The following is a 27614-nucleotide window of genomic DNA, read 5'->3' on the forward strand; positions in this document are numbered from 1 at the left end:
GATTGGTATCTGAAGGTTTTTTTTTACTCATTACTGCCATCTTCTTTAGTTAGCTTGACTTTAGTTAGTTTGTCTTCTTCGACTGCGTAGTTTTGCCCTGTTTTAGGCACAGACCTAATATTAAGCAGCCTTTGTGAAGGAATGTTGCAGTCAGTTAATATTTTGAAAATTGCTTGCTTGGGTTTGAGTGAAGTACACACACCTAACTCTTGCTCTAATTTATTGCACTGAAATGCTCTTTTAGCAATATCAGAACTCTCTCCTTATCTGGCGGCAAAGGTATGTAAATAAGAAAAGGTGACTGAGGCTTCGCTTCTGAAATGGAGACCAAAAAAAATTAATTGGGGAAATAATTTGAGGTCAGAATTGAAAACCATTTGAGCATACTGGTTCTTTCTTTCAGGTTCCTGTATCAGGCACCCTTGGGATTAGGACCTTTGTAACGGCCAAATGAAGGGGCAAGAGAGGCTGTGTAAAGACCTTTTTGGAGGACTTGGAGGAGCAGGTTCCTGCAAGAGTGTTTGGGTTTCAGAATTGTGTTTGAGTACTGCTTAAAAATGTTTACAGGAAAGAGTTTCTGGGTGTATATTCCAATGCCGTAGGAAAGATGCTTTCCTGTTATGTCTTTGAGTGCAATGGGTTACTTATAAGCATTTCCCTGGAAGAAGGGGTAGGCACCTTCTCAGTCTTCTACTCAATTTTATTATAAAATCCTAAGGCAATGTTACTAGTTTTAAAACATAAGGAAATTCAAGGTCAATATGGAAATAAATTCTTAGTAATGGAAGCCAATATTTTAATTCCTTGGCTTTCTAAGGATACTCTTACTTTACAGTTCTTGAGAAGAATTATTACTGTGTATGTATCACACCCTTAATGTTACTTTTTGCTTTATCAAGGTTCAAATGTTTGAAGCCTACTGTGTCACTTCTTAGTAAATGGAAATGTAGTGGAAAGTATGGACTTCTCAGAAACTGTTGACTATTAAGCAGTGGAAGCCAAGGTTGGAAAGACTTCTGTGCTATGTTTATGCCGCTATTGTGACAGCTGAACAGTCTTTGTTATTACTCCTAAACAGTTCTTGCTGGTGGGTGTTAAAGCTTAATGTCTCTGAATTAGGTTTTTCAGTGTTTTATTTGAAAGAGCTCCCCCCCCCCCCCCAATAGAAGTTTGTTTTTTTTCTTCAAGGCTCAGTTGGAAGTGTGTTGATATGAAAATAGTCCCACTTCCTCTTAAAGCCTGTATCCTGAAAACTAAAGGTACCATAAGCAGCATCTTAGCTAGTAGTATAAAAGCCATGTGGTTTTGTGGTTGGTCATAACTATCTGCAAAATGACTATGTGAAAAGTCAGCCTGGAGAATATAAAATGCAAAATATAATCTGTTGCAAGGCTTGCCACTTCAATATCTGCTTAGCCATTCTGTTAAGATTCTGTAGTAATGGGAGCAGTACAACCATGAACAAAGTAGTAGTGGAGCTTATATTTTGGTCTCTTCAGACTATTTCAAGCTTGGATTTGACTCACTCTTCCTATTAACTCCTAGATTAGAAGAGGGTAGGCAAGTATGTTTAATAAATGTGCTGCACTTAATGCAAAAAGAAACGTGAGGGCCCATGTGTGGGCCTAGCTGTAATACAGTTAACCTGATATTAGGGCTTTTAAATGAGGTGCAGATTTAATTATTGAGATTTTTATTTTGGCTACCTATACTAACCCTGGTGCACCATCAGTGAGACTGCTTATTAAAACAGCTGTTAAAATTGCTGGAACATTAAGTCAGCTGTTCTTAGGGTGAAAATGGTCAAAAGTTTATTCTTTCCTCTTGGGGGAGGTGGGGATTAGTTTATAAATCTTGCATTAACTAGTTTAGAGTTGTATTTCTTTGAGAAATTATCATAACTGCCTGAAGGGAGGTTGTAGACAGACGGATGTTGGTCCCTTCTCCCAGGCGGCCAGTACCAGAACAAGAGGACACAGTCTCAGGCTGCGCCAGGGGAGGTTCAGGCTAGATGTTAGGAAAAAGTTCTATACAGAAAGAGTGATTGCCCATTGGAATGGGCTGCCTGGGGAGGTGGTGGAGTCGCCATCATTGGAGGTGTTCAGGAGGAGACTTGATAGAGTGCTTGGTGCCATGGGTTAGTTGTTTGGGTGGTGTTGGATTGGTTGATGGGTTGGACGCGATGATCTTGAAGGTCTCTTCCAACCTGGTTTATTCTATGTATTCTATGTCAGTGCGTAAGAAGTACTACCAGGTATATTCAAGGTGTGTTTTTTCTTCTCTTGATCAGAAGCTTCTCTGGTAATAAAGATGCTTGTTCAGCTAAGTGCTGCATTGTGCTGCTTTTTATTCAGTTCATATAGGAAAAAATCGTAAAAATACAAATAATCAGTTTTGTCCTTTAAATAAAGGAAGTGCATTGTTGCTTCTTTGTGCTATTGTCACACCTAGGCAATGTTTGGTGACTTGCTTATGCCCAATATTTGGGCTAAAACATAGTTATGAATATCACCATTCACTTCAACTTGTAAAGTTATTCTTTTGGCTCACTCCTTTTACAAAGGGGAAGTACGACTTAAAGAATTTCTGAATATTTAGAGGAATGAGTACTTGATTATTAACATTCAGCTTCTGAGTTTATAAAATGGCGAGGCTGAAGTTCAGTTAGTTCAGGACTGGGTGGTATATTGGAGGTCCTGAATTTGGAAGAAATAAATTTCTCTTATGGATATAGGTTCAGGTATTTGATGGGTCAGCTTTTGTCTGGCTGATTTGTCTTAAGTGGGTATTAATAACTCGGAATGAAGTTGTGAAACAGTTTTCTGCCCATGTACCTAAGAGGGAGTTAGGTGAGAAATAAGTAGCGTATTTATGAAATGGCTTTCAAAACTGCAAGCTGTGATAAAAATAGCATCCTAATAGCATCCAATTTTTATCTGAGTACTGAAGTTGTGTGAAGTAGGGATTAGGTAATACGCCTTTCTTGCAGTTGCAATGTGAGCGTCATTAGGTGGAAAAACTTCTCATGCTACAAGTCAAGGGTAAAAAAATGCATCTATTGACAAAGGACAGGGAAAAAGACACTTCTGCTTAGTTGCAAATGAGAGGTTATTTATAGCAAGAAAAAGTACTTCTGAAAGAGAAACTTTATATGTAATGAAATCTGCTGAGGAAAGATGCATGTTTCAGATGCCTAGTGAAACTTTTCATCAAACATCAGAATAGACTTCCCAGGGAAGTATTTGAGTCGCCATCCTTGGAGGTGTTTAAAAGAAAAATAGTAGTTCTGAGGGACATAGTTTAGCACCAGACTTGGTAGAGTTAGAAAATGGTTGGACTCAATGATCTTCAAGGTCTTCTGCAACCAAAATGGTTGTATGATTCTGTGATCCTTTTGGCTTTCTTTAGGCCTGGGAGAGTTATTGCTAAGGCGAGTGGTGCAAATGATTGCTTGCCAGCTGTGTTGATATTTTTTATGATGTGCTCTAGAGTCTGGCTCACTTCTGAACTGTGTTCTTCCGTGTGACTTCTTTCTCAAAAGATAAGAATAAAACTTGAGGTTTGATGGCAAAGTGTTGTCAACTGTTATCATAGGTTGGAAGCTTTTTTTCTGAAATAAAATCCAGTAACTTTTGTGTTTGCTGGAGGACGTTTGCAGGAGCAGGCTCTTAATAGAATTTCCAAGATTTCTTCTATTCGTGCTTAAGTTTTACACTTTCATCATGGGGGCAGTTCCTTCTATCAATGACAACTGCTGTGAGTTGAAGGGTTAAATGACTTGTCTTTTAAGGGAGCAAAATGAAACAGTCTAGTTACATCTTCCAGTGAGTTTTATCAAGTCTCTCCTCTAAACTTTTGAAGTCAGTGTTGCAAGAACTGAACGTGTTTTTATGTTCCACATCTGTTCAATCAGGCAAGAGATATGAAAGTTTTTCCTCTTTGCTGTATTGGGTGGAGTAAGTTAATAGTGTATAATGATTTGTTAAATGTGGGGTTTTCCATTGCATTGGTTATGTTTTGTGATTAATTTTACTTTTTGAAGCTTTTGATTTGTTTTATGCAGGTGGCTTCTACTTACGTAAACTTAACATTTGAACTCTTAGTAATCCTGCTTTCCTTTTGCATTTTAGTGCAAAAGATGATATTGATATTGATGCCCTTGCTGCTGAGATAGAAGGTGCAGGTGCTGCAAAGGAGCAAGAGCCTCAGAAATCCAAAGGCAAAAAGAAAAAAGAGAAGAAGAAACAGGATTTTGAGTAAGTTAGTGTTTTTCCTCTGTCTTACTTTATTCCATTATACAAAAATTCAGTTACTTAAGTACCTTAACTTCTTTTATATTTTAGTGAAGATGATATCCTGAAAGAGCTGGAAGAACTGTCAATAGAAGCACAAGGAGGGAAAATTGACAGGGAACCTTCTACAGGAAAGGTGAACACTGAGAGGGAGGTGGGTTGTTTAAGAGGAAGTGGTTGAAATAAGAGACACTTATGTCCCAGAAGGGTTCTAATTTTGTGGTGTAGTTTGAGATCTTATGTAAAACATGCAGCTACCATGTGTTTTTAAATACTCTTGATCATATTTTCAATTGTGAAAGATTTTACCAGAAGCCATGTCTTCATGCTGCTAATTATTCAAAGCCAATGAGAGTAAAGTTTAATTGTGGGCTGAGGTGTAGTACACTCAGCAGGCACAGTTACGGCTTTCAAACTTTGTCTTTAGTAAGATGAGTTTTTCTTGACATTTTTCCATACTACTACTTAGCTTACAGCAACAAGTAATTTTTTTGTGTGGCTGATTTATTGAATTGTTTAATTTCCAGGTTGAAAATGATAATGAAGATAGCTTATCAAAACAAGATAAAAAAAGGAAAGGGAAGAGTAAAAAAGGCAATCGGGAAAATGACTATGACAGTGAGGAAGTGGAAGATAAAGATAAAAAATCTAAAAAAACTCAGAAAGCAAAACAAGATATGCTTTCTGGCAGTGATGATGATGATAATGAGACACAGCTTAAGAAAAACAAAGGGAAGACTCAGAAGGCAATGTCTTCAGATGAGAGTGGTGATGAATCAGATGAGGTCTCCCAATCTAGAAAAGGACAAAAGAAGAACCTAAAACCAAAGTCCACTCCTGCTGCTGAAAGTGGGGATGATGAAGAAGAACCTTCATTCAAAGTAAAAACAGTGGCTCAGAAGAAGGCAGAAAAGAAAGAACGTGAAAGGAAAAAACGTGAGGAGGAAAAAGCAAAACTGAGGAAGCAAAAAGAGAAGGAAGAATTAGAAGGTGGTAAAGAATCTGCAAAGCCAAAAGAAGCTCTCAAAAAAGCTGAAGAGAAGGCTTCTCTTGAAGTCACAGCCACTGCTGTCCCTGGGGAAAAGGGGGAGACTCATGCAGGAACAGAGGGTTTGTGACATGGTTTCTACAACTACTTTAAACAGTGTAGCTTTTAGAAGGAGGCTAAAGAGTTGGCAGGTGGTGAGGATGATGTGTTTCTTCATTCTGAATTGGAATGCTAGCTAGACCTTTGGTAGCCGTGTCTGCCTATCTTGACTCACATGTGGCGGGGGTTTTTGGCCTGTAGTTTGTACACGTACATGGGAAAACAAAACCCAGTTGGTGAGTTCTTGTTACAGTGTATATAGTTCTGTATTGCAAACAAGTTTTTTTTCACTTCCCAATTATTCTGTCATTTTAAGACTTCAGGCCCTAACATTCTAAGTTAAGAGACAGTTTGTGGGGTTTTTTTCATTATGAAGTGCTATTGTAGTAGCTAGTCAAAATGTTCCTCAGTTGGAGTTCTTCATCATATTTGAAATATGAATTGTATCTTTAAAATTTTTAAGATCTTTGAATGCGTGCTGCTTCTCTCTGTAGCTGATGACAATGAGGGGGACAAAAAGAAGAAAGACAAGAAAAAAAAGAAAGGTGAGAAAGAAGAAAAAGAGAAAGAGAAGAAAAAAGGTCCCAGTAAAGCCACGGTTAAAGCTATGCAAGAAGCATTGGCTAAAATGAAAGAGGAGGAGGAAAGGGCAAAAAGAGAAGAGGAAGAACGTATAAGACGACTGGAAGAACTGGAAGCAAAGCGCAAAGAGGAGGTACTGTGTGTCTTACTCTGAGGACAGAATAAGGGAGATGGTAATCTTAACTGGTATGCTTGCTGGTGCAGTTGGTGAATTGGTCTTTAATATGTTTCTGATCAATAGCCATCTTTTTTGTAACAGCATGCTTTGAGCTCTGCATATTTCTTAACCTTTTCCTAGGAACGATTAGAGCAAGAGAGGAAAGAAAGAAAGAAACAGAAGGAAAAGGAGAGGAAGGAGCGTTTGAAAAAGGAGGGAAAACTTTTAACAAAAGCTCAACGAGAAGCCAGAGCCAGGGCAGAGGCTACTCTTAAACTACTCCAAGCTCAGGGTAAGCAGTACAGTTTAAAATAATAATGTTAAAAGAAACTCACTGCTCAGTGTTTGTTTTTTTTCTGTCTGGATCTAGGAGGGCAAATATCAAGTAATTCCATCTAAAGCTGTGCTGTTGTCATGGAAAGCAGCATCCATGTGTGACCCCTACCTCTCTCTCTTCCTCCCCCCCGAATTAGGTTTAAATGTCTGGATATTTTCATCTTAAATTCTAAATATCAACATTTTTTAATACATCCCAATTGTGGTTTAATGATGGTAAGTTATGGAGCTTATGAAAAAAATAATTTCTTACCACTGCTTTGTCCAAAAGCCAGGAAAAGCTGATCGCTGTGCTTCAGGTCTCATAAGACCAGTGATGCTCTTGGATTAGTTTGTGTATTCACTTAAGCAAGAACATTGTTTGGTCTCAAGCTACTTACCCCACAGGAACAGTATATCCATATCCTCTTGTGTTTGCTTCAGGGAAAGGGTATATAGGAGGGTTCCTGCTTTTGCATCAAATACAATCAGTTTCCAGTTCAGTAAAGTAAATGTATCCAATTTCTTGTAAGCCTATATCCTGATTTGTTCCGGGTAACTTTTTTGTGGCTAAGAAAAGAAATAAATTCCTGAGTGCCAAGTATCCTTTTTTTTTGTATTTGTGGAGAACACTGTCTGACACTTTGCTGGTAGATGGATGGGTAAGGGTTGGAATCTCTGTAGCTAGGAGAATGTGTGGAGCTCTTGAACATAAACAAAGGCCTTATCTCTTCAGTTGCTGTAGTTTTTAGAATCCATCTACTTGTGTGCTGCCACAGCTGGATTTCTGTCAAATCGACACTGTAAATCACACACTACCTGAAGGAATTTTGATTGTTTCAGAAGGTGTGGCTGTAGTTAAATTACTAATTTGTCTTTGCACAAAACTTCTGCTTTTAATTGATTCCCTTCCAACATTACAGTGCTGGGGTTCTGTGAGGTCAAGATGCGGCTGATGAATTGAACCTGGCGTAATTTAAATACATAAAATGTCTATGCTATGTTTAGAAAAAAAAGACAAAACCCAAACCAGCCAACAAACAAAAACAATGCAAAACCTCTGAAGAGCAAACCAAACAAGTACAAAAATCCCCAAACCACCACCAGCACCAAAAAAAACAAGGGTAAATAAAATTTATTGAAAGACCTTAAGCATTTAAGAAGAGTTGTGCCTCTTAACTGCTTCAGATTTGTCTGAAATGAGTGATGGGCAGTCTGGTTTTGGTGAGTTTTGGCATAGCAGATTTGAAGTGGACATGTTTGTTAAACTTGAGGTATATGTGTTCATGAAGTCCTATAGAAGTATGTGAAGGCTTCAAACCTGGAGTCTAAGGATGGGATTGTTTGGGTGTATGTTGTCTCCTTAGCCCTTAGTAGCATGACTTCTTTTTGAGAGCGTTTGGAGTACCTGAAGGACTATACTTTGCTCAGGCTTTGCAGCTTTCAAAAGTCAGACAAAAGACAAAAGACAAAACACGTACTGAATGTACATTCTACTCTCTTCCATCTTGCAGTTCTGGAGAACATGTTCTTATTTAAACCACAGCTTATGCTTACTAATTCATCACATGGATTTTCTTTTTGCAGGTGTGGAAGTGCCATCCAAAGACTCTGTGCCAAAGAAGAGGCCAATATATGAAGACAAAAAGAAAAAGAAGCAGCAGCAGCCAGAAAGCAAAGAAGGTATAGTTTGCATATGGGGATACCTAATAGATTAGTCATATTTCTGGAAGTGTTTGTGGAATAAATTAACTAATCCTAAACTAATTGTACTTCAGGGTGTCTCTGAGGTTCTTTTGACACCCTGCCCCCACATGCAAGTGCTGATGGATTAGGATCCTAAAGTTGTTTTGAAGGCTGCTCATTTTATTTTAGAATCTACTTAACTGTTGCTGGTTGTTTTTTTTTCTAACCTGGGTGTTTTCTTTAGGATTTCTAAATGTTGGAGATGTATAGAATGTGCAAGTCTTTTACAGATACGAGTTTGAGTGCTTTGTTTGCCTATGTAGGTTAAATACAATGTGGTGTAAGTAACAGTGACTTGTAATTAAGTCTAAATTGATGTTCCAGGATGAAAGGGGATTGATCCTAGTTTTAATACTTTTAAGTTGGAGACAACCGGTAGTTGGTTTGCTTGTGTATGAAAACATTTTCAGTTTCCAGGGTATGAGTAGTTCAGAGAGCATGAAAACTAAGCATTTGGTGCACTGGATAGACTTTGAATGAGTCAGAACTTTTTACTTCTGTGCTTTGTGGCTTTCCTGGCAGGCTATTACTGTGACTCTTCTCAAGAGCTTAAAAACACTACAAACCTCCTTGCGTATTTTTTTGTTTGTTATTTAGCTGACTTTTTTTCTTATTATTACATTTGACATGAGAGTTGTGTGGCTACTTGCCTCTGAAGGAGTGGCTGTCAAGAAGCGAGAACAGTGCTTATCAGTGATTGATTTATTTTTTTGTCTTTCTATAGAATAGTAGAGCAAGAATGGGTAGTTCATTAGTATTATTCCATGTTCTCTTGTCTCTTCAAGAAAGTGAAGCTTGTGTAATGTTCAAAAGCAGTGGTAATTTGCTTAACCAATAACTGACCTATCACACAAATCTATTTAGCTGCTTAGAAAGCCAAATGCTTTTTAAATAAGCCATGTGCTCTAACTTTGTTTTAGCTCAGTGGAAGTTCAGTAAATTTGGTTTTACATCAATTCAGATGTTGTTTACTTGTAACAGCACAACTTAAAAATAGACCTTAAATGTGAAGCTGTAATGTCTAATTTGGTTTGCACTTGGAAGAGTGAAGCCACCAATCTTTCTTGCAATTTCAGAAAGCGTAGAGGTGACTTCTCCAGCTGAGGATGCTGTAGAACTGGAAACACCAGTAAAAGAAGAGACTCCTCTTCCAGTAGAGCCAGGTTAGTAGTAATGCTAATGAACTTAAAACACATAAGAGAGGGTGGCAATACTGTGTGGTAGGCATCATACCTTGTTGGATGGGTGATGAGTGTGTGTCCTTTCTTAAGGTAGTTGCTGTTCTGGTTTTATTCTGTTCATAAGGGAGAAACGAATGGAATTTTATGGAATAAAAAGGCATGAAGCTTCAAGTTGAGAGTATAAAGGTCCCTTATTTTGGGTGAACACCAGTGTTCATTTGGCTTAGGCAACTATCTCAAGCAAGAACATTCAGTGCCTTGTGATTAGCTCCCTCATTTGCTTTCTAAAAGGCTGTTTGTCAGCAGTTTAGCAGTAGGGAGGAAATATGCTGCTTCTGAATACTGATACTGCAAGATTCACAGTGATTGTATTCTTGATTCCAAGCATTTTGCTTTCACAGGTGCTGAATGTGGTGGATAGGTGCTAGCTTGTGAAACTGAGTATCAGCATAGCAAGTGATTATTACCCACATTTTTGCCTGCAGGCTGTACTTGTTTTGGAAAATCTTATTGTACTTGATGACTTCCTCAGCAAGGAGACTTGATTCTTAACTCAGACAAAAAAACTGACAAAACTTCCAGATACTGTGGTTTTTTTGTTGTTTTTTTTAAGGCTGGAGGTGTACTCTAATTCTGACTGGCCATCTCTTAAAGGGTTGGTTCTGTTGCCATAAAAGACAAGGGCTCGCTGGCAGAACATTGGTTTCCAGTTAATATTCTAGCAGTCTAGAACTTAAGTCTTCATTTCAAAGAGATGAAATTTCATGACACTCCATGTCTGTAACATGTATTTTGTTTAATGCCTCTTTTGGAGAGGATTAAGAGTTTGCCTTTTTCCATTTGTTTGTTATTAAGAGCTGCAGTTTATTCACATATCTATCTGAATTCATGCTGAAATGGATGCATTTAATGCTTCTAGAAGCCATGGTATAATTCTGTGAAGGAACCTGCAGTCCTAAAATAGAACTTCTTTGCAATTTATTTTCTTCACTAATTAAAATGAGTACTGTAATTCAACTTGTTAACTTACATCTCCATCACTTTGTTATACGTGGCCAGTCGTTAATTGGGTAGCTCCTGTCAAGGAGGTAGTTGTGGTAGAGCGTAGGGGAAGATTTGCCCTTGCAGTAACAGTAGAGGTTTGTGGCATGCATTGTGCAGGCACTTGCATGATATGCAGACAGGAAGTAGATGAGAAGTTTGGCTCTCTTCCAAAAATACTGTTTGCTATGCAAAGATTCTAACACTAATATTTTTTTGGAGAGACCTGAAAGTTTTCTCTTAAGTATGCAGCATTTTCTGGTTGGAGGTAATTGGTAGAATTACTTGGAGGTAATTTGGTAGAATTATGGTAGTAGCAAACTTGTAAATTGCAGTTGTCACTATGTCAAAGGAAGGGGCATCTAAAAATGTTGTTTGTTGCTGGGCTGTTTCTTGCTTTTAATATTGGATTTCTTGGTTTCAGAAGAAAAGGAGGAAGAAGAAGAAACAGAAGATGGTGGTTTGGATGACTGGGAAGCTATGGTTAGTGATGAAGATGGAGAGAAAGGTAGGCATTTAAATACCAAGCAAATACTTTTCCTGATGAAGGGATTTCTCTGGATTGAATTTTTTCTTCTGTTGGAAAACAGTTTTGTATTTAGATTCTCCTCCTGCTCCATTAGATAAATTGTGAGGCAAGTGTTATAATGAATAGGTATAAGATCTTCTCAAAAGCAGAGCTTTCAGATTCTGTACAAATTATTTGCCGCTCAAGTAGACCCTTTATGACCTAAAATCAGTGGAAATTTTTTTGTTCATTTTTATGGCAGTGACAGTCTTCTCCTTTTAACATGTGCTTAAACCACTCCTGGGAGTTTAGAGAACCCTTTTGCCTGGTGCTGTACTTCTCTGATAAGCATTACGAAGCCGTAATGGTTTTGCTTCAGAAATCTGGCAACATCTAGGAGAGTACTTTTGAGATAAACTCTCAAAGAAGAGAGGGGCTAATATGGTGTGAAGGCTGGTGTACATCCATTATAGAAACTTTTAGATACTTTCACCCGTTTCTTTGAGACACTTATGCAGAACAAAGGAAGGAATTGTCAGGAAATTTGCTTCCTATGTGTATATGCCAAACCCCTTAATTCTATTTAGCCAAAAGCACTGGTTTGGGGGAAGTTTGAGCTGCAGTACAGTGCAGGGGTATCTTCTTGTGTGTTTTCCTCCAGAGGCAGAGAAAGCCCTGTTGCTGCGACTCTTCTGGAACAGGGAATTTGTTACTGTTTTTGGCGCTTCCATGATGTGTGTTCATGGTTCCATAAGATCAGAGACTGTTCGTCAAGTAATTCTTCTGCTTGCTGAGCTTTATACTTCTGGCACCTGTACTTTATATACATACATATGCATACACAACAGTATGGATTTTACTTCAGCACAAGTGTCTGTTCTTTTGGTGCTCAGCTGTTCTACTTTGAGTACTAAAGACTGCCTCACCTTGAAAATTTTAGTCTGTCACTATGGTCCTGGGGAGAATGTTGCATCATACTTCTTTCTGGAGTGAAAGGATCTGCCAGTGGGTCCAGAAAAAGAACCTTCCTGGGAATCAGACTGAATGAATTACTAAACTGATGTATTTTCAGCATAACAAGGAAACATAACTAATTTCTAAGAGCCAGGAGTCTTCCAGCCAATCTGTAAGAAAGAGCCTGCATGTCTCTACAGTGTTCATTGGATTGTCTCTTACGATTTTACAAGTATGATAAATGGGAATCATTGAAAGAAAATTACTTTTTGATTGTTCTTTCCATTTGTTTACTGAAGAATTCCTCTTAAAAACAAACTCTTCTCTGAACAGCCTAGGAAAACCTGCTGAGACTTTCAAAGATGTAGAAGAGACCATTTTTCTGATTGTTTCCTTTGCTTGAAAGTACATTTCTCATCAGTAATTTGTTGAATTTGAAGTATTTGGGCTCTCTGTTTAAAGGTGTCAGTGTATTTGTTCCTTTATGTAGTGCACACAGCTTTCAAGAATATCACTTTATCTGAATGTTTGCAAATAATGTCAAGTGTAAGCACGCTGACATCATTCTGCCCCACATCCCAATTGTACCAGTTATAACCACAAGTCAGCAGGTCTGAACAGGAGACAGTTTATGCTGACAGTTGAAAAATGATCTTGACTTGCACTTCTTCAGTGGAATCTACTCTCTGTCTTCACTCTTCTCTAGTAGTCTCTGTTTTGGTGTTGGGTTTTTTTTTTTGTTGCTTTCTTCAGAAATGTGAATTTCATAGAGATTTACTTTTGCTGCTTTTTTTTTTTTTTTAACAGAGAGCAAACCTGTCCACATTGAAGTCAAAGAACAAAATGAAGTGGATGAGGAAGAGGAGGAGGAAGATGAGGAGGAGGAAGAGGAAGAAGACAGTGAAGAATCTGAAGACAGTGAAGGGAGTGAGGATGAAGATGACAAGACTTCGGATGAGAGAGAGACAGACTCCCAAGCTATTGGAAAACAATCTATGGAAAAAAAAGCCAGCAAGGAAATTAGCTCTGATTCTGAGTATGACTCTGATGATGACCGCACTAAGGAAGAGCGTGCTTATGACAAAGCCAAGCGGAGAATTGAGGTATGAAGATACAGCTTTATTTGAACAAGTAGCCTCCTACGTTGTGTAAAGGAGTGACTTAAACTTCAGTTCACTGAAAAGCCCTTTAACTGCAATTATCAAAATTATGACTTGTCATGACTAATATTTAGGCAGGTCTGGAGTCTGGGTTAAGTAATCAAAAATGACCTATTCTTGTGTGAAGCTGAAGTGTTTGATTTTGGAGAACTTGATCACAAAGAATGTGCACCTCTAGTGTCATTCCCCTCCATTTCTCCCCCTCCTGGAGAAAGAGACTATTATCCTTTACAGGTAGATATTTCAGAGTTTTAAAAGATGTATCTCCAAACTGTTTAATGCTTTTGTGGCTGCCAATGCCCTTGTTTTCCTTACCCAAGATGCTTCTTCAGAATGCACGATAAACAAAGCTGCATGTTAGTGAACATGATTACTTAGCCTACTAAACTGTAACCAAAACTGAACAAAACTTCCTGAACTGTTGCAAATACTTCATTTGTCCGAAAGAGGGATGACAAATCTTGAACTGTCCCACAGCTGAGCCTGTTTTACTTACATGCACAATCAAGTCAAGAGATGAGCTGTGGTGTTTGGTTTGTAGTCTCAGGCTGTGCCAGGGGAGGTTCAGGCTAGATGTTAGGAAAAAGTTCTATACAGAGTGATTGCCCACTGGAATGGGCTGCCTGGGGAGGTGGTGGAGTCACCATCACTGGAGGTTTTCAGGAGGAGACTTGATGGGGTGCTTGGTGCCGTGGGTTAGTTGTTTGGGTGGTGTTGGATTGGTTGATGGGTTGGACGCGGTGATCTTGAAGGTCTCTTCCAACCTGGTTTATTCTGTGTATTCTATGTATTCTACTTAGCAATTTTTATGTATTTTTTACATAGAAGCGCCGCGCTGAAAACAGCAAAAATATGAACACCGAGAAGCTCAGAGCACCAGTTATATGTGTCCTGGGGCATGTAGACACAGGCAAGACCAAGATTCTAGATAAGGTAAGATGTGTAATGTGAAGGCATTGCCTGCACATCTTTTTTTATGCACCTTTTTTTGTTGTTGTAAATAAAAAGAATTAACAGGTACTCAGAGATTTCTTCAGTCTCTTCGGGTGTAAATGTTTCTGTTCTCTTTTTTGTCTTAGCTCCGACATACTCACGTGCAGGACAGTGAAGCTGGTGGTATCACTCAGCAGATTGGTGCAACTAATGTTCCGCTTGAAGCTATTAATGAGCAAACTAAGATGGTGAAAAATGTAAGTTGCTGCACTTCACAGACTGATTTCAAAAATGTGAAATGTAAACTAGTTAAGGCTCTGTGAGATTTCAGGGTGTGGGCAAATGTACTCTCCCCCCATCTTTAATATTGGAGTTGATAGTTCTGATGACAAAGCTACTGCTTACTCTGTTCGCACACGTGCAGACGGCTTACTCTGCACCGGCGTCATCCTACATTCACAATTTTGGAACTTACCAAGCCTGCTTCTCCTTTCTACTGTGTGGACTGAAGTAGGGCCAATTCTGTTGTCTTACAGAAATAGTAACTGTTCTGAATTGTTTATTTTGGATACTGTATCCCATTTTGCCTGCAACAGCTGACTGGAAAACTTGTCAGTGATGGCCTTTTCCAAGATTTTACTCAATTCATTAAAAATACAAAGTCAGTGGACATACTCAAGACAAGGATGATAAATCTCAGTAGCCTGAACTATCCTTCCTTATATAGCCTGCCTTGTCTTACAAAATTTTATCTGAGCTTATGGGCACTTGCAGCACATTCCCCTAGTTCTAATTTTTTAAATATCAAGTTTTATTTTAATTTATATTTCAGTATTTAAATGAGCATTGACTTGATTTTTGGGGTGAAGGCTGTCAGTAATGCTGCAGGCTCTTAGTTTTGGGGTGGGGTGGGGGTGTGTATGGCTGGTTGGGGGGTTGGTTTGTTGTTTTTTGGGGTTTTTTGGTGTGTAATCTTTGCAAGATGGCTAATATTATGAAATGTTAGTTTGACAGAGAGAACATAAAAATTCCAGGGATGCTGATCATTGACACTCCAGGACATGAGTCTTTCAGGTAATGTTTTTTCACAATTTACCACTTTCTAGAAGTGACAGCTAAAGCAACCAGATATATTTTTAACGGTGTTAGGTCTTTGCCTAGTCCTCTGTATTTCTTCTCATTAAAAAACCCCAAAGCAAAACCACAAAATAACCGAGCCAAACAAAAACCCACCAAAAAAATCAAAACCAAAAGAAACCTGAAGTAGAGAAATAAGTGGATTTGCGTAGTTGGCAGGTGCTTTTTCTACCCAGTCTTACATGTCTGAGTAATTTTCTCTCTTCGTGCCAATGAAGCCATAAATGTCAGAAAAAGCATGTAAACAACTTTTTTTTTTTTCTCAGTAGTTAGTGTAAGAGGCAAAACAGGAAGCTAGCTGGAGAAGGAAAGGTGAGGATTTCAGGTGACCTGAGCACTCTGCTGTGAAAAATTGAAACTTCTCTTCCAGTTCATAGTGTCCCAGTTATGGTAACTGAGTTCTTAAGATTGGAAGTTAGCAACTGCACAAGTCAGCTGAGTCTTAGCAAAGACTTTATGTTGTCTAGCAACACCACTGGCATGCAGGCAAGCCACTAAATCACATTTTAAACTTAAAAGTTGATTTGCAAAACTGTACTTGCTGAGGTAGTGCTCAGGTGAAATCTCCAGGCAGAAGGTTTACGACTTCAATGTGACGTTCTTAAACAAACCTCTGCAAACAGTGTAATGCCAGGTCTTAGGGCACTTGCTAATGTTCTGATCTGTTCCTTGGCATCGTACCACTTAACAGCTCTTCATGGTCTGGACAGATTTTGACACTAAAGGTGTCTGCTAATCTTAGCCTTAATGTAGTATTGCATGAACTGTCTTGTTCAGATTTTACACTCCTGTATTTCACTGTAAACTGTCTCAATCGGAACATACCGTAGCTTGTGTAAGATATGTCATAATAGAGAAACTCTTGGGAGAATAATAGTTTCTTATTTTTTTGGTTACACATACTATATATATTTTCTGTTAAATGGAATTTGTACAGTGTGATTTGAATTTTTTTAATACAGCTTACATTTTTGAGGGATAAATAACTACTTGATCAGCTTTAGCTTTTTGTTTATCAATGTAAGTTTGACATTTTATTTGGTATTTCTACTAAAGTTCTGTTGCTGCATGACTGGTTTATTTGTATTTTTGTTCTCTTTTCCGTGCCACAGCAATCTAAGAAATAGGGGAAGCTCACTCTGTGATATTGCTATACTTGTAGTTGACATCATGCATGGTTTGGAGCCACAGACAATTGAATCAATAAATCTGCTGAAATCCAAGAAATGCCCCTTTATAGTAGCTCTCAACAAGGTAAGATAGCTTTTTACTCTGTTTTCATACTCTTAACAGCTGACAATTTTCTTTTTTCTGTTTTATTCCATAAACTGGAATTGTTTATGTAAGGTCTGAAGCAGTGGTTCTTAGATCTTGTCTGCTGCATGTTTTATGTCCACGATACCCCAGTTGCTTTACAGGAACTTGGTAGACAATCTATCAGTTCTTCTCAGAGTCCATACTGATAAGTCTCTTATGTAACCCTATATAACTTCTGTATATGGTTCACAATTCTGGAAGTTGTACTTCAGTTGTGGTTGGTTTGTTGTTTCTTGCACCTCTGTGTACATTTTCTGATAAAATGAAAGAAGCTTCATATTGAAAGGTCTGCCTTGATTTCAGCTTGTTTGTTTGACCTGAAGACAAGCTGGCTTTTAAAGCTCCTGGACCAGTAATCTTGATCCCTGGTGGGAAGTATTTCAGGCTCTGCAGCATTACATGGTAAAGCCAGTTGTTTTCAGCCTGGTTTTCAGGACTTCTGTACATGAGAAATTACACTGCCTCTTTGTGATGACTTACATGAGTTACAATAAGGATATTCCTTGTGTCCAGTGACTTTGGGTTCTATCTGACTTGCTGAGAGAGAGCTTACAGAAGGGTGTTCATGTGCAGTGTAAAATTTACAGGATCATTTAAAAAATGTCATGTGTGGTAAGACTTAAGGTTGTTGGAACTGAAGTGGTCATTATTGCATTGCTGAAAACTTCTGCTTTTTAAAAAGCTGTTAGATTAAAAAATGTTAAGGCCTGCAGTAAGCCTGAGATTAAATAGCCATAAATTCTTGCATTCCAGGTTGTAGTTCTATCACTTGAGCAGTTTATAATCCACTTTCTAAGGATGTAGTTTTGGTTCATACAGCAAATATAATTGTTTTTTGGAATAAGTCTGTCCTGCATTAAAAATGCACTGAGGGGAAGTATTTCTGAATACATACATCCAGTTGTCTTTCGAACACCCGTCCTTGATCCCTTCTCTATAGCACATAGGAAAGGTCCAAATTCACTGGTAAGAGAACAAGCTCTTTGTAAAACTATCACAGTCACTTTTCAGATGAAAACCCAAAGCTTAATATTGGAGGGGGTTTGTGTATGTGAAATTATATGTCGATCTCTTTGTTTCCCAGTGCTTTACCTTAAACTTGATGTAATTAATGTATATAAACTCTTCCTTTATGAAGCTAAATTATTATAGCTCGAATCTTTAAAACCTGATGTGGTAATGTTACCATGCAGTAACATTGGGTAAACACAAACAAGAGATAAATGTAGCAGCTCAAGCAAATAAAGTGATAATAGTTTGATTACTGGAGCAAATAGATGGCTAACTATGTTGGCTGGTAGAGTGTTTCTCATGGACGGTGTGGCTTAATCACAAAGACATCCTTTAGTAAGCTGAATAAGATGACATGTTTCTGTGTTTTCCAGATTGACAGGTTGTATGACTGGAAAAAAAGCCCAGATACAGATGTAGCTGTCACCTTGAAAAAGCAGAAAAAGAATACGAAGGATGAATTTGAAGAGCGTGCGAAAGCTATCATAGTGGAATTCGCGAAACAGGTAGGCTGGAATAGTTGAGGTTCTCTGGTTGACAAACGTGACAGTAAAGGTGGTGGCCTGGTGGTGTGGCCTGTGAGTCTGTTCTTGTTTGGGATTGTAGTTTGTTGGTGTGCTGGTGGTTTGGGCTTTGGCTTTTTTTTTTTTTTCTTTTTCCTTCTTTCCACAGAGCAACTTAGAATATTAAGAAAGCTGTCACATCTCTACTGACACATTGGTGCTTACCTCTCATTTACTGAATTTTGTGTTGTTCAATTAGTCTTTTTTGGGGAGAAAAATAGAGCTAATGTGCCTGGTCAGCGGAGTCACAAATAACAGATTAAGGTTTCTGTCCCTATTCTTTCTCTGTTTGGGAATTGCCCAAGAGGATCCCATCTGTCTCTTGTTCCCTGGGATGCTGGCAGGGCATGAATCACATCAGTTCTGGAAACTGGTGACATAAAATGCTTGTCTAGAAGCTAGATGTGGTAATTAGTTCTGTAGAGCTATCCCTTACTGTTTCCAAGTTTGAGTTGAAGCTTTCATGTTCCATAACATAGTGTCAGTAACAATGTTTGCTTTTTCAACTGGGATTAAAAACCACAATAGTAATTGACTGGAGCCGAGTGTTACTGTTAGTGCTGATGTGTGTATGTTATGTTTTTTCCCTGTATAACTATTGCTCCTGCTTCCAGGGTTTGAATGCTGCCTTGTTTTATGAGAATAAGGATCCCCGCACTTTTGTTTCTCTTGTACCTACCTCTGCTCACACAGGGGATGGCATGGGAAGTCTAATAGCTCTTCTTGTTGAGCTAACGCAAACTATGCTGACCAAGAGACTGGCTGAGTGTCAGGAGCTGAGAGCTCAAGTCATGGAGGTAAAGAACAACTGCCGAATTAAAATTGATCTAGAAATGTCTCCCTCCTTTGCCCCCTTCTTCGTTTGAAGTGCTTAAATTGAGAGTAACTTTCCCCCCCTTTTGTTTAGGTGAAAGCGCTGCCGGGCATGGGTACTACCATAGATGTTATTTTGATTAATGGACGCTTGAAAGAAGGAGACACCATTATTGTTCCTGGGGTAGAAGGTCCGATAGTAACTCAAATTAGAGGTCTTCTGCTACCTCCTCCTATGAAGGAGCTACGAGTTAAGGTATGGAAACTGCTTAGTGTATGGTCATTTGGAGACAATTTATAGCCAGGAGGGACAAAAAAGTGTTATAAAAAATGAGACCATCCAATCACATCTAAGGGTGACTTAATGGATTCAAGTGCGTGCCTCCACGTGTGAGGGAAATACCCATCTTAAGTGGAAATTAGGAGTGTACTGGTACAATGACTCCTGAGTTAAGCTACATATTATTAGTAAGAGTGGGGGATTATGATAACAAAAATCATACATGATTAGGATTGAGAAAAGCAAACAAGTGAATTTCTAGGAGTAGTTGGTGAGTGGCAAAGACCAGGACCTCTGCAGAATCTGCAGCCTTTTGTCTTTGTTGGGAGTTGGTTTTGCTACCCTAGCATTAACAGACGGGGGAGAGACACTGAATTTGAGTTCCAGTCTGAATTGCTTTCTATGAAAGGAGGAGGAGAGCCACAGAGATGAAGGGCTATAATGCATACAATCCAAAGATGATACAAAGAGCTGCTCTGAACTGTTCCTGTTTAAAGGGGGAGGAATAAGTGTCTGCACGGATTTTGCCTACGGCAAAGAAAGCCATACGGATAACCTAGGTATATGTAGTAGAATAGACCTTAAAGGTTTGGTTTAGAGGTGGAAAGCTAGTGTCAGAATCCCTGTCTAAGGCTGTAACATTTGTGATGTGCATCATTTCATTGGAGAGCTGTCTCTGCAGGCCACTATAGTCCTGAGTGTTTAGTCTAGTTCTTCCTGCAACCCTAGATACTCTTGTAAAGTAATGCTAATAATTGCTGGAGCCTGAGCTGACACTGGCATTCTCTGTGCCATGGTGATTACCTGTTGTGTGAGCACTGCAGCCTCAGAGGTGCTGAAGGATTCAGTATTGACGTTGGGGTGGGATCTGAGCAAGAGCTTCTTGGCCTGCTTTAAACAGGAAGACATAATCCACTCTTTCCAGTTGTTTGTATGGCAGTGTAATCAGTTGTGGAGTAGGACAGTTGCCTTGGAGAATCCAAGTCAGGCTTCCTGCTGTGGAGTGAAGCTTTACAGTACTATAACTTGAAAATGGCTCAAGTGGAAAAAGGACAACTGATGTTTGTGCTGAGGTTCTCTGCTTTGCTAGAAGCTGTTGAATATACTCTTGTACTGTGAGGAATGAACTCAAAGCATTTCTGTTGATTTGCTTCCATTTATTTAAAGTGGAGATAACTGGTGTGTGAAACTTATGAGACTGAAGGTTTTTCTGTGAGACAGAATAGCAACATAACAGATGACAATTCCCGTCAATGATATCTTAAAATGAGTTTTTGAACTTTGGGAGATGAGCATAGGAACCTTTAGCTGGGAAAGGGGATCTAGGGGTGCAGTGTTGCTGGTGTTTTTTCTTTTAAGCAGACAAGAAGGATACATGTCAATTCAGCCTGTCCAGGGGGAAGTGTCATCCTTGCAGTAAGAACTAAACGTTGGGGTGCAAGTTTGCAGGAACATAGTGCTTACTGAAGAAGGAAGCTGCCTTGCAATTTCAGGAAAAGAGTGGGACTTCTCCCAAACAAAAGAAACCACCCAGAAAATCCTCCTAATGCTAATTTAAAGGTTTTCAAAAATAATTGCTTCCATGATGCCTTAGAGCCATGCCCTCAGTAGGGTGAGATCTTCAAGGCTCCCCTGGGTGGGGAGGAGCACCTGGGAAATCGAGCATGGAACTCTACATGGGAAGACTGTGTGTGAGGCCTCCCATGAGATAATGAGATTGCTTCCCTGCACAGAGCCTCAGGTTGTCTCAGCTAGGCTTTAGTGGCTTTATCTGAGCTGTTGACATCTTCCCCTTGTTTCCCTATGGGGCTGAATCCCTGCTCTGGTTTGAAAGGTACTTTTTTTTTTTAAGTGAGCAGCTGCCTGTCACTGCTTTCTCTTTTCTAGCATTCTCTGTTTTCAGGTGGTGTCCCTTGCCCTGCTCCCCTTGGCAGGGGTGGCATTAGTGAAGGGAGGGAAGCATTTAAACCAAAACGTGCAAGTGCAAAGTAGAGTCACTGATGAAAGATGAGAGCTGCTGGATTTCTCTGTCATGCTTTCAGCTGTGCTTGCTGGCAGCAAGTTCTTAGCTGCTCAGCTCTACTTTGTGTTGCTGTGTAGCATCCACATGTACTCTCTGCTAGTGTTGTATTCTCCTTTTCAGAACCAGTATGAAAAGCACAAAGAAGTTGTTGCTGCTCAAGGTGTGAAGATTCTTGGGAAAGATTTGGAAAAAACCCTGGCTGGTTTGCCATTGCTTGTAGCTTATAAAGAGGATGAAGTCCCAGTCCTCAAGGTGAGATGGATGATGCTGAAATAGGACACTTAAAATGAGGGTAACTGAATTCCCTGGTGAAGAAGTTTGTCAATGTTGAGAGCTCAGTGTGCCAGCAACGTGCTTTATTGGTTGCATTTTAATAACTGTTACAACAAGGTGCTGTAGCCCTTGTGTCCACGTGAAGCATTCATGTGGTCTGTCTTGACCCGAAGCTTTTCCCTGATACGTTGCTGGAGTGTTTCTGCTGATAGAATAAGTCTTGAAAACAAGTATCATGGGATAGTTTGTCAGAATGTTAGTTACTGATTTGGCATTTGTTGTCGTTTGTGCATATATCTCAGTTAAATTACACTGGGGATATATCTGCTACTGGAGTTCTTCAAGCTATTGTAATTGCAAAGCCTGTTTAAGATTTCCTTAGTACATTTCTTTTGTGACTTGCACTTTAAAAACGGCAAGGCATAGAACTGAGCTATCTTAAATCCAAAAGTGAGGTGAGATGCTCCTGTTTTCCAGAGTCAGAAAGTTAGTTTAAAAAGGAAACTTGAATGTTAATAGCTTAGTTTTAACCCTAGTGTTACTTTAACCTACTGTCTGCTGATCATGGCCTCTGAAGAATTTTCAGGTTCTCCAAATACAGACTTTGTTGCTGGGTACATATGGTTATGTATGTAAAGTGTACTAGTAGCAGGTATGTGAGGACTTGAAGGACATGGCAACACTCTTTCATCTGTCTGAGAAGACAACTGAGTGTTTAAAAGGCCTCACTGCTCTTTCACAGTACTCTAGATGTGGACTTATTCTGCCCTATTGAGGCCACTTCTGGAGTATTGTGTCTAGTTCTGGACCATACAGCTCAAGAGGCAAGGAACTGCTGGAGAGTCTAGTGGAGGACTACAAAGATAATGAGGAGTGTGGAGCATCTCTTACGAGGGGAGGCTGAGACACCTGGTGTTGCTTAGCCTGGAGAAGTCTGAGGGGATCTTCTCAATGTTTATCAGTATCTAAAGGGCTGGAGTCAAGAGAATGAGACTGGACTGTTTTCAGTGGTGCCCAGTGATAGGACAAGGGGCAGTGGGCACAAACCAGAACACAGGAGCTCCCACCTAAACATAAAGAAATCTTACTCTGAGGATGAAAGAGCACTGGACCAGGCTGTCCAGAGAGGTTGTAGAGTCTCCTTGACTGGAGATATTCAGAACCTATCTGGATGAATTCATGCATGACCTTCCCTATGTGAACCTGCTTTAGCAAAGGAGTAGGACTCGATGATCCCCATAGGTCCCTTTAGCCCCTAACATTCTGTGCTTCTTGCATCCTCTGTTTTGTACCTAGGCCTAAAGAAGGCTTAGAATCCTTCCCAGCTCATGTTTTTGAATTGCCTGCTTTTATTGTTGATCCTCAGGTAACCAAAGATACTGCCATGCACTGTGGGGTGTGTGTTCCCTCAGTTTTGCTTAGAAACTTAGGAGTGCTGGGGAAAGCAATGTCTAATCTGCAGGGAAATACTAATAACTCCCAAGATAGGCATCTGCTTTGTGTTACATGATCACCTTCTTACAACATCTTCAAGTCCTAGTTCACTTCAGACTTTTCTAATGCCAGAAGCAAGCAGCAGCATATCACTGAGCCATGTATGGCCTGTACTGCAAGTCTCAAGTTGGTACCTGTCAGCGTGGTTGTCACAGACTGTCAGCAGCTTGTGAACAGAAAGACTTTGTACCATGAGACATAAAGAGCAGTAGAACTGAAACTTGTATTTTTCTTTCTCTCCTTTTTTTTTTTTCCCTAAAGGATGAATTAATACATGAACTGAAGCAAACACTGAACGCAATCAAACTAGAAGAAAAAGGTGTTTATGTCCAGGCTTCTACTTTAGGGTCTTTAGAAGCATTACTTGAATTTCTCAAAACGTCTGAAGTGCCAGTAAGTTCTTCAGTGCCATACCTGGTGTTGTTTCTGCATTTTAGTTGGTAACTGTTTCCTTTCAACTGGGAAGGATTAGTGACTAATTTATATGGCTTTCCCTTTCAACAGTATTCAGGAATTAATATAGGTCCTGTCCATAAAAAGGATGTTATGAAGGCATCAGTTATGTTGGAGCATGACCCACAGTAAGTAACTTCGCTTTATGTCGATGAATGCATGGTGGTGTTTCAGGAAGACTGCTCCTGAGCTCTTGGCTGTGGATCTATGGCCTGTCTAGTAAACTGAGTTGGTTTTGCTTACAGGTATGCAGTTATTCTAGCATTCGATGTGAGGATTGAACGTGATGCACAGGAAATGGCCGATAGTTTAGGAGTTCGAATTTTTAGTGCTGAAATAATTTATCACTTATTTGATGCCTTCACAAAATATAGACAGGACTACAAAAAACAGAAACAAGAGGAATTCAAGTAAGTAAGAGCAATCCTATGTCTTGATGCTTCCCAAATAACTGTCTTTTCATTTGTTGTCATGTAAGTAAAATTGCATTAACTTCTCATTTCCTTATTGCCATTTAGGGATATAGTTCTGATGGGAAGGAGGAAAAGAATAGAATACTAACTTCACTCTAATCATTTACTTCTGGGATTAGGCTGAGTAGGGTGAGAGTTGTGAAGCAGTTATTAGGTTTAGCTAAAGCTATCATGTAATCTATGGAGTGTTCTTATGAACATTTACTTTGTGTACTCGGCTGCCGTTCCGAGTTTGTGACAGACGGGTTAGCCTTGCAGAGTTAAGAAAACAAAAGGAAAGGGATTTGGATTGTGTTCCATGTTCATGCAATCCCACTATACTGGGCTTAATTCTGAATGCAGTAACATGAATATGCAATAATTTAAGAATTTATGGGGGCCCAAAGTTGTCATTGGCTGACCCTCAGTGAAGTAAGGATAGACAAAATGAACAAAAGCATCGTCCATTTCATATCCACCTCGCTCTGAGTTTCTATGCTGTAGCATTTAAACACATTTGTTCACTTTACCAACAAAAACCTTGAACCCTGTGATGGGTTAAGGCAACACTTCTGTTGCTGTGCTCTTTTGAGATGACAGTTATACTGCAAAATTGCTATTCCTTTGGTCTTAATTCACTTCTCAAGCCAGTCAAAATAAAGTCCATGTGAGCTGTGCTTGATTACTGTTGTTGAAGGTCAAATATTGACTCAAGTTAGCAACATGAGTTTTTTCCTGCTTGATTTTCTTCCCTGAGTGATATTCCTAGAGTGAATGCCTAAGGCTTGTGAGAGAAGGTGGAACTGTTAACATTAATTGTTGTGTACACTGTTTGATATCCATTTCAAAATACCTTGTGTCATCTTCCAGGCACATAGCAGTATTTCCTTGCAAGATGAAAATACTCCCTCAGTTCATTTTCAACTCTCGTGACCCAATAGTGATGGGTGTTGTTGTGGAGGCCGGCCAGGTGAAGCAGGGCACTCCCATGTGTGTACCTAGCAAAAATGTAAGTGCATGCCTCTTCCCAGCAGATGCTTGATCAACCTGGCAGTTCCTGGGATGGTGCGGCAAGGAACCCTTGCGTGCCTTTGCCCAACCTGCAGAGCTCTGGCAGCGAATGAGATTCAGACTTCTCACTGAGTCTCTTTCCTGGTCATCAGCCATCTTCCTGATCTTTGCTGGAACAGAGCTGAGTCCTGTGGTGGGCATAGCTTCCCAACTGCCCCAGGGTCCAGCCAGGGGCCATGGCTAGACGGTATCTGCCAGTCAGCCTCCTGCCCTTCTTCCCCTGTTGTAAGTTCTGTATTGTGATATAAAGTAATGAGCAAAATTGTCAGTCCTGGTAGCTAATAAGGAGGGGTAGTCAACTCCTCACATTTTAAGTGGTAACTGATATCCCAGACAAACTCTGTGTGGTTTGGTGTCACAGCTCTTTTCAGTACAATGTGCTTACAGTGTAGTACATTTGAATTTGCTGGTTCTGAGGCGGGTGCTGCTCCAGTGCAGTACTTTATATGAGCAACGTGCACTGCTTGCACATGTATCAGCTTAGAGGGGCTTAGGGAAGGGTGTGTGCACCAAGGTGCTGTGGGGGGTGTGTTAACAGCTTCTTCATTATATTGCAGTTTGTTGACATTGGAATTGTTACAAGTATTGAAATAAACCATAAACCAGTGGAGGTGGCAAAAAAAGGCCAAGAAGTCTGTGTTAAAATAGAACCTATTCCTGGTGAATCCCCTAAAATGTATGGACGACATTTTGAAGCAACAGATATCCTCGTCAGTAAGGTAACATTGAGAGGACTTGGGGCACAGTGGCAGCTTGTGTGAAGTGGAAATATTACATGGAGCCTGGTGCCATGGTCTGGCACTTGGTGCCATGGTCTAGTCATGAGGTCTGTGGTGACAGGTTGGACTCGATGATCCTCGAGGTCTCTTCCAACCTTAGTGATACTGTGATAAACACACACAAGGAATCTTCAATCCAAGACCGACAGGCACTTGCAGTGGTTCTTGTGTAGCATTGTTCAACCGTGTTTTGCTGTAGCCTTGTTTTGAGGGTTTGTAGTAGTGCTCCTTGATAGGACTGAGGGAGTGATGTTCTGCAGCTAAAAATACCTTGCAGCTTACTGCACCTCTGAGGGTAAACCAGTAAATTATCTGTTTGCATACAGCTGGGTGTAGCTGGTGCTCACAGCAGTTTAGCTGTCCTTTGTGGCACTGTACCATAGTTGTGTTTGCCTACTTCTGAGTTAATGCAATAAATAGCAATACTTTAGTTGCTCTGCTTCTGGAATGCTTGGCTTAGATGAGATGTTCAGTTTTCTGCTATCAGAAGCAAAGCCACAGCTCTCCATTCTAAGTGCTTTAGTTACCACGTTGTAAGGCACTCCCTGCTACACACACACTGGGTGCTGGTACCCACAGGTGGGTGTGGTGAGCAGCCACAGGGGCTTTTCTGATGGAGATGCAGGGTGGTGGAAGCTGGTGCTGTGGGCCCTGGGGCATGTGGGAGATCCTCTCAGGTTGCCTTACCACACAAGGCATGCAAGGTGTTCCTGCTTCTATGGTCTCTGAAGACCAGGTAAGGAGTGTGATCTGAAAATGAGGGAAATGAGTGGGATAGGTCATGAAAAGTAGTAAAACCTGGATTGGAACAGATTTTGTTGCTGTGCTTTCATCGTATTTCCCAATGTATTCAAAGCTGCCTTTTTTAATGGGGGTGTGTGTTTCTGACGGGCTTGTCTTGTGTGTTGCAGATCAGCCGTCAGTCCATCGATGCCTTGAAGGACTGGTTCAGGGACGAAATGCAGAAGTCTGACTGGCAGCTTATAGTAGAGCTGAAGAAAGTGTTTGAAATCATCTAGATAACATTTTACAGCAATGGGGAGGCAGGAATAAATGCACTCTTCCTGTTCTAATAGTTACCAACAAAGTCATATATTGAAGACAGTGTTGGATGTATGTTTGGGAGGAAAATATGTCGATAAAATGTTTTCCATGAGAAACCAAGAAATTTACACTGGTTTGACAGTGGTCAATTTACATGTTCCCATGGTTCCAATGTGCCTGTTCACCTCTCCTACTGCCCTTCCTAATACTGGCTGCTGTTTTAAAGTTTGCCCTTCCTCCTCTTACACCTTCCTTTCTACCCTTTCCCCCCTCCCTCTCCAAAATGAAATAAAATAAAATGGAATTTTTATTACAGAACTAAAGCTCTTTCACTTTTATACTGAGGAGATCAGTACTGCAGTATTTGATTAACAAAGCTTCTGCAGACTTTGTGATTCTTGGGACATTTTTGATGTAAGAAGTACTTCTTTATTTATGCATACCTCTTCCCTTGACTCTCTTTTCCAACATTCTTCTGCTTTGTGCCTATAGACATTTTTTTAAATAGAAAATTAGGCAATTGGATATTTCTGTATTTGCTTTGTGTGAAATAATGATGTAAAGCATAGCTGGCCACCTTTTACTGCTTGTACAGTTCATGAAAATCAACCTGTAATCATTATAATGCAGAGCTGCAAATAAAGGAGATGGACATAGCAGCCCACTTGTTTTACAATTTGTTTCAATAAACACAAGGTTCACTCCATGGGCTGTGATGGACAGGCAGAGGCCTGGCAGAGGCCTGGCAGAGGCCTGGCAGAGGCCTGGCAGAGGCCTGGCAGAGGCCTGGCAGAGGCCTGGCAGAGGCCTGGCAGAGGCCTGGCAGAGGCCTGGCAGAGGCCTGCCTGCCCCTCTGTGCTTGGCAAAGTAGTGGAGGCACATTCCAGCAAAAGCCTTTCTCCCTCTGGCATCACTTCCCCTTGTGGAACACGTGCTATGTCAGGGTGG

At 40.0% G+C, this 27614-nt stretch overlaps 1 protein-coding gene across 1 annotated transcript in view; it reads left to right on the top strand.

The window, feature by feature from the left end:
• Positions 1-27405, top strand: part of EIF5B (eukaryotic translation initiation factor 5B) — a 38534-nt gene extending 11129 nt beyond the window's left edge. The window contains exons 2-24 of the mRNA XM_054162836.1: positions 4131-4256; positions 4344-4428; positions 4820-5402; positions 5874-6094; positions 6260-6410; positions 8021-8116; positions 9256-9342; positions 10826-10909; positions 12671-12966; positions 13849-13956; positions 14103-14213; positions 14963-15030; positions 16206-16347; positions 17796-17927; positions 18599-18781; positions 18892-19053; positions 21221-21352; positions 23129-23260; positions 23372-23448; positions 23566-23730; positions 24643-24781; positions 25401-25562; positions 26534-27405. Coding sequence (XP_054018811.1) covers positions 4131-4256; positions 4344-4428; positions 4820-5402; positions 5874-6094; positions 6260-6410; positions 8021-8116; positions 9256-9342; positions 10826-10909; positions 12671-12966; positions 13849-13956; positions 14103-14213; positions 14963-15030; positions 16206-16347; positions 17796-17927; positions 18599-18781; positions 18892-19053; positions 21221-21352; positions 23129-23260; positions 23372-23448; positions 23566-23730; positions 24643-24781; positions 25401-25562; positions 26534-26641 — 3550 coding nt within the window. The 3' untranslated portion in view covers positions 26642-27405. The remainder of the gene's footprint in view (positions 1-4130; positions 4257-4343; positions 4429-4819; positions 5403-5873; positions 6095-6259; positions 6411-8020; positions 8117-9255; positions 9343-10825; positions 10910-12670; positions 12967-13848; positions 13957-14102; positions 14214-14962; positions 15031-16205; positions 16348-17795; positions 17928-18598; positions 18782-18891; positions 19054-21220; positions 21353-23128; positions 23261-23371; positions 23449-23565; positions 23731-24642; positions 24782-25400; positions 25563-26533) is intronic.
• The last annotated feature ends 209 nt before the right edge of the window (positions 27406-27614 follow it).

The sequence above is a fragment of the Dryobates pubescens genome, chromosome 7 (genome assembly GCF_014839835.1).
Source record: "Dryobates pubescens isolate bDryPub1 chromosome 7, bDryPub1.pri, whole genome shotgun sequence".
NCBI lineage: Eukaryota > Metazoa > Chordata > Aves > Piciformes > Picidae > Dryobates > Dryobates pubescens.